The sequence below is a fragment of the Agelaius tricolor genome, unplaced genomic scaffold, assembly GCF_023055355.1.
Source record: "Agelaius tricolor isolate 1412-34295 unplaced genomic scaffold, bAgeTri1.0.p SCAF_10, whole genome shotgun sequence".
Lineage (NCBI taxonomy): Eukaryota > Metazoa > Chordata > Aves > Passeriformes > Icteridae > Agelaius > Agelaius tricolor.
The window spans coordinates 30,695,978-30,708,513 of NW_027269270.1; the positions used below are offsets into that span (position 1 = coordinate 30,695,978).

Here is a 12,536-nt window from a genome sequence, read left to right on the forward strand (position 1 = left end):
ATCAGTACCATGAGATTTTGAAAGTCACTGTTTTTTTTGTCTACACAGGAGTTCTGGCTTTCCATGCTGCTCTGCAGGTATCCAACATTTGACTCATTAAAACAAACCCAAAACCTGCCCCAGCTCTGGGAGCCTGCAAGAGTGGCAGGGTCTGAAATCAGCATCTCTTTGGGTAGCTCCAGAAATCCTTTTTCTTTAGATACACTTCATCAAAGAAATGGAGTGTTGGCAGTTTCAGCTACTTTTTAAATCAATAAATACTTCATTCCAGTTGTTTTGCCACCCAGTTAAATATGTAGTGTTTACTGGGGCAGTGTGCCCCAGTTAGATTCACCTCTGAATATTCTGTACAAATCATTATTGAAGTGCTTAAGCAGAGTACAAAAACTGTTTTTATGGAAGAATTATCCTGAAAAAACCAGTGTGGGTGTTCAGGATGTGTTGATTTGGTAACCAAGGTACACCCTCAGCAGGAGGCTGCATTTTCCAATAAGGAATTGCAATATTCTGGGCAGTTAGAAAAAGGAGCAGAGGTTAAAAGTGCAGGTGTTTTATCACTTCAAAGGAGAAAGGTTTAAAGGACCAGGTTTGGGTTGTTTTTTTTTTGTAATAATCAGCTGTTGAGGGTGCTCTAGGTGGTATAAAATTAAGCATTCTGAAGTTGGGCCAATTCTGTGTAATAAATAAAGTTATACTATGAACAGTTGTTGTATTTACTTTGTCAGTGCTGTCAAAAGAATCCATAATCTTGTTGCTTCTTTGCAGAGAGCAAACTAAACATTTATTCCTGATTCCCCTGGATAAAAATATGTAGGGGAAGGTGCTATTGCACTGAGATTGTCTTTAGCAATAAACCTGGTTTGTGTTTTTGCATGAATTACGAAGATGGAAAGAAGTTTTTCCTGGTGTGAGTATTTTTCTTCATTCTTTAGGAGCAAGAATGGAACCTGGGGCTGGCTCAGCAACGTTCAGTGCCACTGGGACAGCATCAGGAATAAAAATAAGCTTTATTTGGCTGTATGTAGAGATTATGTAGAACCATTAGCAGTGCTGTCATAGTGCTGTTATCTTTACTTCTCTAGGGCTAAACTTGGTGAGAATTGGCTTCCATTCCTGCAGCTGTCCAGGGGTTACACAGCTGGGAGGGAAATGCTGCCCTGGAGGGAGGCAAAGGGAGGTTGGACACTCTGTGGGGTTGTTAAAAGCTCTTGATTCAGCAAGTTTGGCTTAGAGAGTGAAGCTGGGGAGGTGAAGTGAGGGAGTCCTTCAGTGGGAGCAGCTGAGCAGCCAGAGGAACAACGAGGCACTTGCACTTATGTTGTGATTGTTTTGTTTTACATCAACAGAAGATTCACCAAATAATGGACGAGCAGAGGGTGATGAGTGGTTTTATTTCCAGTGGATTTGGGCTGGAAGGACTTGGTGTCCCTTTCACATGGTAGGCCAAGGATTCTTTCCCATTTGCACCTTGCAGAGTTGATTTTGTGTCCCTCTCCTGGCTGTCAGCTGCTGGGAGTGGGTGAAGGGAAATGACAGAGAGGGAGAGATTCTGGCTGTGCTGGGAGTGCTGGGCTCAGTGACCTGTTCCTGAGTGCTGGGGGCAGAGCTGCTCTCCCTGCCCTTGGGAAGAACTGCAGGAATCTTTTGGAAGGGAAGAGAATCTTTCTTAGGTCCTTGCTCCCAGAGCTGTGTGCTGACATCATGTGTGTCCTTCTGCAGCCTGCAAAAGGGATTTGAACAAGGACACATGGAAGAGCCTGGTGTGATGGTACAGTTGGTGTACAGGTGGTACAGTTTGTTTTCTGAAAGTGTTGGTTTAGCAGAATATTGCCCTTACTGCAGAAATGCCTGAGCCAAATGCACAATACACATTGTGAGCTTTAATGTGCTTTTGTGTCCTGCAGTGGATTAAAATGTCAGTCATATTCTCCTTATTTCACAGCCCCCTTGGATCCCTGGGGAAGGTGCACATGTCTTATGTTACTTGTGTCCCACCAATAAAACAATCCTCTAGGAGGAAATCTGTGCAAGATGTCAAATTAATTGCACCGAAATAATGAGTTAGCACCAAATGCTAATTAAATATTGATGGAAGTCATACTTTCAATTATCTTCATTATGGCACCGTGTTTTATGTAGACATGAAGTGCTGGGAATGTGGGCATATATTATCATTAATCTTGTCATACAAAAATATTAGCAATTCCTCAAAAATCTACTGTAAATGTGCTGGAGGTCCATGTTTAGTATCTTTTTGACAGAGTAAAGTTTTTTTGTGGTTTTTTTTCTCCTTTTTCTTTTGAAGGAGCAGGGCTGGAAGGGCCAGGAGGTGGAGCTGAGGCAGAGGGGGCTGGTGGGTGAGATGTGACCCAGGGTGTTCTGCTCTGGGACAATGGGATGGGCAAGAGCCTCTCCCTTCCCTGTGTGCATTAGAAAAAAAAGCCTTTAATCCTAAGAAATTAGAGGATTTTTTAAAGAGAAGGACTTTGAAAAACAAAAGTCCAGGGTTATCTAGACTAGGAACTAATTAAAGGGTGAATCCCAGGAAGAATCCTATCCAAAACCAAGTTTTACATGCAGTTGCCTTTGTGGAGGATGGACAGAATTTACCACGTAATTCACAGATGGAACTGCTACTGTAGTGTGCAGTCTTTGCTCTCAAGTCCCTTTGAGCTCTTCTAGGAAAAAAAAAATATTTCAAGACCTCCAAAGTCGTCCTGGAAAATGCTGCCCTAGGAATTCTTTTTATTTTAAATGGAATTTCTTTTTCATCAATCAATAGAAGGCATAAACTGAGGTGAAAATTAATCTTTCCTGCAGACTTTTAGGAAGGGAAAAGTTTGTACAGACTGCCTCAGTGGGCCTTCTTTTCCAAGCTGGAAAAGGGGTCCTCCTGCCATCTCTGCATGAAGAAATGGTAAATTTGTGCTAGTTTGCAGGGAAAAAAAAATAATTAAAAAAATAATTAAAATGCTGCTTTTGTGCCTCTTGGCCCTAATTGGCAACTTCTGCCAGAGGTGGGTGTGAAGGATGCTCACAGCAGTGGCTGCATGATGTGCCAGGGTGTCTGTGTCTCCATGGGCAAAAAAAATTCCTGTCCCAGGAGTGTGAACGTTCTTTGTCACTTCTGAGAGCACTGAAAGGTTGAGAGTGGAGACAGGTGGGTGACCATAATTAGGGAGGAGGATGTGAAGCTTTTTATTGCACTGGGTGCAGCCTTAGTGCCATTGTGTAAGTGTAAATTGTTCCTAAAAGATAACACCGAGATTATTCACCCCAGAATCTCCCTGGGCCCAGGGAGAGGCATTTTCAAATTACCAGTGGTGAAGTGTGGCAGAGCAAAAGGAGCTCTTGAGCTGAAGAACAGCTAATGCCCAGCAGAGCAGAACTGCAGCAGCAGCTGCTCAGGAGGTAATTCTGTGCTCATAATGATTCCAACTCCTCTCAAAAAACTATCACTGTGCAAGTGTCCCTCATCTGAAGCACAGAGCTTCCCCAGACCATCAGAATAGAATCTCTCCACATCCCGAGCATGTGAAATTAATGACTGAATATTATGCTGAGAGCCATTTAATTAAAAACACTTTCATTAATAATGCAGTTGGAGAGTGTATGTGTGTTATGTAATTAAAGATAGTACATCAGTAAATGATACTATGCAAAACCAATTCAAAAAATTCAAATGAGTTGGTGTAGCATAAGGAACTTAATTCAAGTGGGAATAAAGTCAGTGTGAAATAAGCTCAGAGGTTTTTTTTTTTCTGGAAGCTGCAATTAATCTGCTTCTGGCAACACAATTCAATAGTCATATTTTAAATAAGGGGCTGTGCTTGTTTTAAAGATAACTGGGGTGGTGAATCGAAATAGATTTCTCTCTCCCCTCTTTTTGCCAGCTAGCAGTATCTCAGTGTCTGGACACTGCTGAGCCTGGCTGCCCTGGAGGATGAGGGCAGCCTTGCCACCATTCACCTGTGCTGCTGCCTCTGCTTGGAGCACTCACAGAACACTGTGGGCCTGGTATTTGTAGTATTTTCACTTTAAAAGCAAGTGCTGGAAGTGGAAGAGAGGGGTTATTCCCTCAGGGCAGATCAATCTCCCCGTGTGGCATTGCCTTCCAGCAGCTGGGTGCTTTGGCTTGTGTTGTTTTCCCCGGGTGCTTTGGCTAATCCAAATCTTCCCCGATTGAAGTCAGAAATGCCTCAGTTAAATATATCTGACATGAGAAGTGGATTGGAATTAAGTAGCTCTAAGTACTATTTAATAAAAAGGCTTGCTTATCATCTTCAATATGGCAACTTGGAATGGTTTTTAATCCTTTAGTTTACCTGCTCAGAAATCTGTGTTAAATATTCTGTGCTCCCAGGTGAGCAGTGCTCAGCATCACCTGCTTCAGACACACTCTGCCACCCCCCTTCTTTGAAGGAGCACTGCTGGCTTAGGAGGGACTGACAGCTCCTCTCAGAGCAGTTTCCTGCTAAGCCAGAACGTGTTCTCCTGTCCGAGTTAAATGAACTTGATGTGTTTTGAAAACCTGGACTGATTTTTTTTTTTTGTCATTCTCCAGAACAGCTCAGTGTGAATTGCATTTCATCGGGGGCTTTTGAGATGTGGGCAGGAGTGTAAGTGCTCTCCACCCATCTGAAACCTCATAACTGGGATATTTCTCTCGTGGCTGTTGAGGTGTTTATCACGGAATGGTTTGGGTTGGAGGGAACCTTCCAGACCCTCTTGTTCCACCCCTGCCATGGGCAGGGACACCTTCCCTAGACCAAGTTGCTCCAGGCAGGATCTCCAGCACAAAAGATGCCAAGTTTTGTTTTCTGGGAAGCAACAGTGACTAGAAGTTCAAAGTGAACACCTTGATAGCTTTAGGTGGGGGTGAGTTTTTGGCCATTTTAAACTTCAGGGATGATTCAAATAACCTCCAAGTCTCATGTTTCACTATTCTCTTGCCTGCCAATTTGGAACCAATTATAATGTATCACCTTTCAGGAAGATCACCAGCTTATTTGGAGCTGTTAAGATAAGGTAGCCGAGGTTTAATTGGCTTGTAATGATGAAAGAGCCACGAACTGTCTGGGAATGAGAAAGAGAACAAGGAAATGGGATTTGCATCCGAGGGGGCTGAAATGCAGGGCTGCCAAGGGCAAGGGAGCAGGGTGAGGACTGAATGCTGGTCTGGGACCAGGCTGCCAAAAAAGCTGCCTTGATTTCCAAGGATGGTTTGCATGAGAGGCAAGGGGAGCCCTGGGGTGCCTGGAAAGGATTCCCGGGGCAGCTCTTGCTCGGGGGCGCCTCTGTCGTGGCTGTGCTCAACTCCTGCTGATGCCTTGTGAAGGCTGAGCTAGAACACAGACCAGACAGAGCTAAAGAATAAAGCAGGGATTTATTAGGAGGTTTCAATAGATCCACCTTGGGCAGCACAAAAGCCCAGCCAGGGCTGCACCAAGATGAACCAAAATGGTCACAAAATGGACAACCAGTCACGGGGTCTCTCACTTTTATAAGTTCTGCTCCATTTGCATATTGGAGTTATTTGTCCAATTCCAGCTTTAGCCCATCAAGTTCCATCGTTCTTGTTTTTCTCTCTTCAGTCCATGTTGTTTATGCTCTTGGGGCTGAGATTTGGATCATTTGTCCTTGGTCCCCAGGTAGAGAAGGAATTGCTTTGTCTCCCTACTCTGTGCAGAGAGCTCACCATCCCCTAATATGAATCTCAGAAGTACACACTGAAGCAGCACAGAATCTCAAAAATATAAAAGCTAAAACCTGAGGCATCACTGCCATCAGGTCATGTCCTGTGGAGCTCCTGCCCTGCTCCCATGGCCCAGCTCTGGGTGGCAGTTCCAGTCTGGCCTCCTGACAAGCCAGAAGAGGCCATGGTGTCCCCATGTGCCAGCTCAGCTTCCCACATCACTCCTTTGCTGGGAGCTGGGGAAGGTGTTTGAGCCTTTGACTTGCACATCACCCCTGGGCCCTCAGTGCAGCTCAGCTCAGCTCCTGGGTCTGGGTGAGGAGTCCCAGCACATTCCAGGTGGGAAGGGAGCCAGGAGGATCTCTGGGTCCAGCTTTAAGTGCATGGCCCATGTGGGCTCCAGCCCATGCCCTTGGTGTGATCAGCACCTGTTCTGGCCAGCTGAGCTGATCTCAGGGCATTTGCCATAAAATGAAGAAAATACATTAAAAAGTCCCTGAAGCAGTTTTTTTCCCTGTCTGTTCTGGCTTGAGGACAAAAGCAGAGAACAGTGCAAGAGACTCCACTGTTCCATTCCTGGTTGCTGTTCCATTCCTGTTGAATAGGAAGGTGCTGATATTTCTTTTGGAGTCTATTTTAGAGTCTCACCACTGTTTATGCAGGTAGGATTTTTTCTTCTCCAGCTAAACTGTTTTCCCATGACTGTGATTGCTTTTTAATTGGGCTGCAGCTGGTGCTGGATTTGTGCTGAGTTGGAGACTGAATTACATCTTTGGAAATAGCTTTTTTTGGGGGGATTTTTTTTTCTTTTTTCCTTTCAAAATTCAGTCAGGATGGCTGGGCTTCTTGCTTGAGGGTACCAGGAGCTCTGGCCTTGCTTCTGGCTGACAAGCCCCCAGTATTTAGGGCTGCAGAGCTGTGCCATGGAGTCGGTGGCAGCAGCCTTGGCCGTGTCCTGTGGGCTCTGTTCAGTTCCCATCACTCCTGGCTGCAGATCTGAACAGGTTTTTCAGCTCAACAACCCCCAAGGGAGGCATGGTTTGACACCAAGCAGGATATTTCATGATAATTCAGTTCCTCTTCTGTAAACCCACTTGATTTGTTAGCTCCAAAACAAAGGATGCTGCTCCTGATGGACACGTGCAGGAGGTGCTCACGAGGGAGAGGTGGGAATGGCAAAGTCTGGTTTTTCAAACTAGACACCCTCCAGCTAAAAACCTACTTGATTGATGTGTGTTTCATTGAGCTACTTAGTGTAGAGCAGCTTGTTATTGTCTTTTCAACTGTGCAAATTTGAACAGAGACGGTGCTAATGACGAATCATTATTATACTATAAATAAAACATTATCCAGATTATGCTGGTCAACAGAGCATAAAACAAATAGCAAATTCTAATGTCCTTGAATTACAATTTAAAAAGAAAAGCAGCACAGGATGCTGATCTGCACGAACACCCCCGCTTGGCTGCTGTCAGAGTTTTTCCAGTTGCATCAGGAGCATCCAGGGGTTTGCTCATTTGCAGATTCACCCTAAAAAGCAAATGTGCAAGCCCAGGTAGGGCATGGCACACAGAGCTCAGCTCTCTGCTGCTCTCTGCCCTGCTGGCCCTCTCTGAGGGGCTGGCACTGCCACGGGGCCCCCACGGCACAGGGAGCTGATGGGGAGGCTGAAGAACTCCCCAGGATGTGGCCACTGGTGAGGGCTGCAGGGAAACCAGAAATCTGGAGGTCCAGAGGATGAAATTCTTCAGGGGGAAGAGAAGAAAAACAACCCCAAGCTGTTACTTCCTTCCTTAAGTCGGAATGGTTAAAAAACTGTGGATGTTTGATTCCTGCAGCTCTGCACAGAGTGCTGGCTAAAGAAAAAGCTGAGGCTTTATATGTTTGTCATGAATGAGCTTTTTATTGGAAATTTTTAATTCTCTCTCTAATGTTGGGTGGGGAGAACAATAAGAAAGGTATTCAGCAAGAAGTTTATATATTTAATATGAACTCCCCAGGAAAGTGGTCACAGCCCCAAACCTGCCAGAGTTCAGGAAGTGCTTTGGGCACAAGGTGGGATTTTTGGGGTGTCCTGTGCAGGGCCAGGAGCTGGACTCAGTGATCCCTGTGGGACACTTCCACCTCAGGATATTCCACGATTCTGTGATATTTTCACTGATATAAATGTGTGCAAAACTGTCCTGTGGAGATTGGGATTAAATAAAGGCTGTATATTAAAAACTGCTAGATTAAGTTGCTGCAGTCATAAATTGCCATTCCCAGCTCAGGACACTTTTTAAATATGGTATTTAATCATTCAAGTTTCAAAATCCTTTGAATAAGAGCCATAATAGCAACAATTTGAAACTTGTCTGAAACAGTCACCTGCTACACAGGGAAATGTTTTTAAAAACACGGCCTGTCTGTGTGAAATGAAATCACATTTATTTTTGTTTACATGGGCAGCATGACATCTGACCTAATCAAGCCTGTCATCATGTGCATTATATTTTGCTTACCCTGCTGGGTGTAAATAATTTCTTCTTAAGCAGATTTTGACTGCAGTAAGAATGTAACTGCTTTTTTTTTTTTTTTTGCTGTGATGTTTTCAAAATTGACCTGAAAGGAAACCCAACCACCTGCTTTTAAGCTGATTCATAAAGTATTGTGGTTGGAGGAAGAGTGGTGGGGACTTGCTGGGTGTGATGGGGTTTGGTACCAGGGCTCCCTCCCTCTGCCCCAGCTGCCAGGCTGCTTCCCTGTGCCAGGGCTGCATGGGAGGACACTGGGCTAAGTTTTTCTCCCATGCTTTGTCTTCCTGAGCCTGGAAACCTCAGCCTGGGAAGTGCCACAGCCAGGGAGGAGGAGAATCCAGCTCCCCTTTTGATGAGGAGTTGAGCAAGGGCTGAATCAGCAGCGAGCTGCCTTCTCTCCCAGCATGTTCCTGCTTGGGAATGTTGTCTAATTCAAACTTTCTTCTTCATTTTAATGGTACCTGGTGCAATTATTGAACAGTTAAGGGTTGTCTTAGTCAAAATATGTGCTTCATTTCTCAAATCTCATGGAATACTGCTGAACCCTACTCTGCCTAGGTTTGTGCACAGTTCACTATAGCACACATTTAAATATCTCCTAGAAAAACAAAATCCAGCTGGGCAAAAATTGTTGCTGTGCCTTAGTTTTACTTTGTCTCTTCATACATGCAACATTTAAAACCAAACATCAAACGGGCCACGAGCAAGTGCCAGATTTAATAAACTCTCTTTATTTACATACAAGTACATGTACACATATGTTCTGTATATGTACACATATTTAAGTGTATATACATACATGGTTTCCACATACTCTACAATAAATAGCATGTAGGGTTTTCTTTTAATTGCCTACAGTGCTGAGTAAAAATACATGGCAATAAAATCATGGCTTACAGCTAAGTTACAAAAGCACCAACCACTGAACTCGTAGCAATAAATCCAAGCTCATGTACAGCTGGGGCGAGGACACGCTATACAGAATACAAAGAGACCAACTTGTAGGAATTGACAGGATTAGGCAAACTAAAAAACATCATTATAGACCAGGAGAGACTCTGTATGAAATAAGATGAAGGAAAACATTTAGATTATTGATCAAACTAAATCACACATTTAAATTTGTCACCTAAAGAGAAAAACAAATCACCCAGTTACTCGTATATTTTTAACAGAGTAATTTTTTTGTGTGAGTCTTTACCAAGGAAATCAGAATTAATCTCATGAGTGAGTCCTTCTGAGCTGCCACAGTCACTTGTCTGTGTGCACATCACCAAACAGTATTTCAATAGTGCTTCATTTAAGCTGTGTGTAACTCCTTGAACCCTGTGTGCGAGTCTGACTGGAGGCAATCAGCACTTCCTCAGCCAGCTCCTTCCACAGGACCTGTGACATTGAGCTGTCACCAAGGAGCAGGAGAGCAAATTGGCAGCAGCAGCAGCAGATCAATACCCAGAGAAAGCACAGGGATGGTGCTGGAACTGCATGGCCAGAGCCAACCAGTGCTGACTGCAGTGGGACCACAGCTGGTGGAGCACAGCCCCAGCTGGACCCTCCCTTGCTGCAGTGCAGGGAGCTGGTGCTGCACTAGGGGAAAGCCTGGCTGAGTGTTTATATTAAAAGTTTCAAACCTGCTTTATGAACTGAAGGTGCATAGATTTTTGTTGTTCTCTCTCTTTGTCATGGCTGATACTTTGACTTAAGGTGTGCAGTGCTACGGGAACGACTGGTGCCAAGGAGGAGAAAGCTGCCTGTTCAGGTGTCATCCTTGTGCTCATCCTTGGTGATGTGCTTTCCTTGCTGCACTTCAATGCTCAGGGGCTGGATAGCAAAATAATTGTTTCCTTTTCCTGGAAGCCAGCCCCTGCTACAGTTCAGAGAATCACAGAATGGTTTGGGTTGGAATAAATCTTAAAGATCATCCAGTTCCAACCCCCCTGCCATGGGCAGGGGCACCTTCTGCCAGACCAGGTTGACTTAAACAGAGATTATCTTTTCCCCAGGTTTTTATAGATTCTCTGTTGCTGCAAAACTAATACTGGGGTGTGTGTGCTTGTGTGAATGTGTGAGAGGAATTAAACCCAGTGATGGGCACGGGAGGAAGGAATGTATACCACACGTGCACACCTGTGGGGTCTAATAAACTAAAGCTTATTGAGGTCTAATTACATCACTGCATATCCATGGGTAGGAAGTCTGAAGGAAGAACTACTCACTCTTCACTTCAATGAACACCTACAGCTCCTACAACTCATAAAAATGCAGATTTCTCTCCTTTTTTATCAAAGAATTAGCACTTTCTCTTAGTATTGGGCTTGACTACTTGAGCCCTCTGTGTAACATTCTTAATGAAAGCAGTGGGAGAGCTGTTTATTTGAAGTTTGGGTATGAGCAGCTTTGAGGCTGCTCCATCACTTGTTCATTCTATTGTCACCTAAAGTTCCCAGTGAGAAATAGGACCTGCTAAGCGCTGTCCAATTCAAGTAAAATTCAACCTCTCTGCCGTGGAGTTATTCAAAAAAGTGATTTTTAAGATCAGTGTTCATTCCAGACATAATTTAGTTTGATTCTTGTCACGTGCCTGCCTGGCAGTTCCCTTACGAATGATGAGAGAGCTGAAATGCGACGGCCCCAAAGGAAAACGATTGTTACATAAACAGCTGGATTAGTTACGATACAGCACGAACACAGCTACGGTTTTTAGAGACTTTTTAACCTGATAGGAAACCACATTCCTCTCCAGAAGGTTGATGGGAATGCTCGTTTCTGTGCGGGATCCCCAGGCCGGCTCAGCCGGAGGACAGGTAGGGCGTCTCGCTGTGGTAGTTGTAGTCGGGACAGACCTTCTGCACCAGTTTGTAATCTACGCTGTAGAACGCGATGTAAATGCAGATGACTTTGAAGGGTTTGGAACACAACCAGGAGACATGGCTTTGGGTCTGCTCTTGGTAGCAGATCTTGGAAGGGTCAAAGTTGCACAAGGCAGTTTTTTTGGCGCGGTCTGTTTTCTCGTACTCGATGCGGCAGTTGAAGGACTTGGACTCCTTGGTCTCCAGCGTGGACTGTGGAGATGGCTCAAACTCCACCACTTTGGAGGGCGGCACCAGGCTGACAGAAACATTCCCCAGGCCCGTGGAGTTGTGCCGGAAATAAACGCTGAAGGTTCCGTTGCCGTGATCGACGATTTTCCCCGTGATCAGGAGGTTCAGCTTTACAGTTTTGATGTTGGAGTGGAAGTCACCCCATCCAAACATTTTCTTGAATTTCCCAGTTTTCACTATAGGTCTGCGTTTAGTTCGTGCCAGAGATTCCTGAACCTCCGTGATGTTGGACAACCAATCCCAAAAGTTTTCTATGCTGTCCGAGTAGGACACCTGGCCGTGTTTCAGCACTGGGGATGGTTTGACAAAGAGGCGTAGGGGGTTGATGATCCTGGAGTGGACCACGTTGTCAACCAGTGTCTCTGCAGCGTCCTTGTCCTCCCAGTCCAGCACCTCCGCGGCTTGCACCACCCGGCTGGTGTCACAGAACACCTGCTCCGAAACAGAAACAGAGAGCAGGGTCAAGAGGGGTGATGAAACAGCCAAGACACAGAAGGAGCCATTGATATTTAATTTTATACTCATAGGATCTGAATCGGTCACCTGGAGCATTGTAATGAGTAATTTCTACTGCTCTATGAGAGTTCAAGGATTTAACTCAAAATAGCTCATGGAAGATGCAAAAATCTCAATAGGAGACATCCATGGGGGCTCCATGGGGACTCCTGTCCAGTTCTGGACAGGCTGATGGCTGTGATGTGCAAAAGCAGGTGCCCCATGCTCACAGATTTGTTAAATGAATACCTGACTGGGGAAAGTGGAAACCCTGAAGACCCCTCTGCTAAAAGATGGAGTGAAATAGAACAGCACAAATTTCCAGTCCCTTCCTTTTTCTCCCCACAACCTTCCAGCTGGTTTAGGCTTAAAATCCTGTTCTGTTGGTGCAATTGTCTCCTAAACCATTTATTGTACATTTGTCTTTTCTGGTGTTGCTTTTTCCATTTGATCCAAACCTAGTTTGCACGTTTGTGCCCTTAGTTTGACACAGTGACCATGGCCCTGTTTTGGTGTGCTGAGTTCAGCTGCACAGCTGCCTGTGCTTAGCAAGGCCCAGCCTTCCAGAAGTGCTGAGCACTCCCAGCCACACAGCACAGCTCAGTTTTAGCATCCGTGACGAGGCCAAGCTGAGTCTGCAATCAGAAAGCAAAACTTCCTCCTGGTAGTGAAGGCCTTAAGGTTTCAGAGTCAAACAAACAGGTCTCAGTAAAATTTCCAACTCAGTGC

At 44.9% G+C, this 12,536-nt stretch overlaps 1 protein-coding gene across 1 annotated transcript in view; it reads right to left on the minus strand.

Moving 5' to 3' along the window:
* Positions 1–8,921: 8,921 nt before the first annotated feature.
* NXPH2 (neurexophilin 2) overlaps positions 8,922–12,536 on the minus strand; it is a 35,094-nt gene continuing 31,479 nt past the window's right edge. Inside the window, exon 2 of the mRNA XM_071435453.1 lies at positions 8,922–11,744. Coding sequence (XP_071291554.1) covers positions 11,001–11,744 — 744 coding nt within the window. The 3' untranslated portion in view covers positions 8,922–11,000. The remainder of the gene's footprint in view (positions 11,745–12,536) is intronic.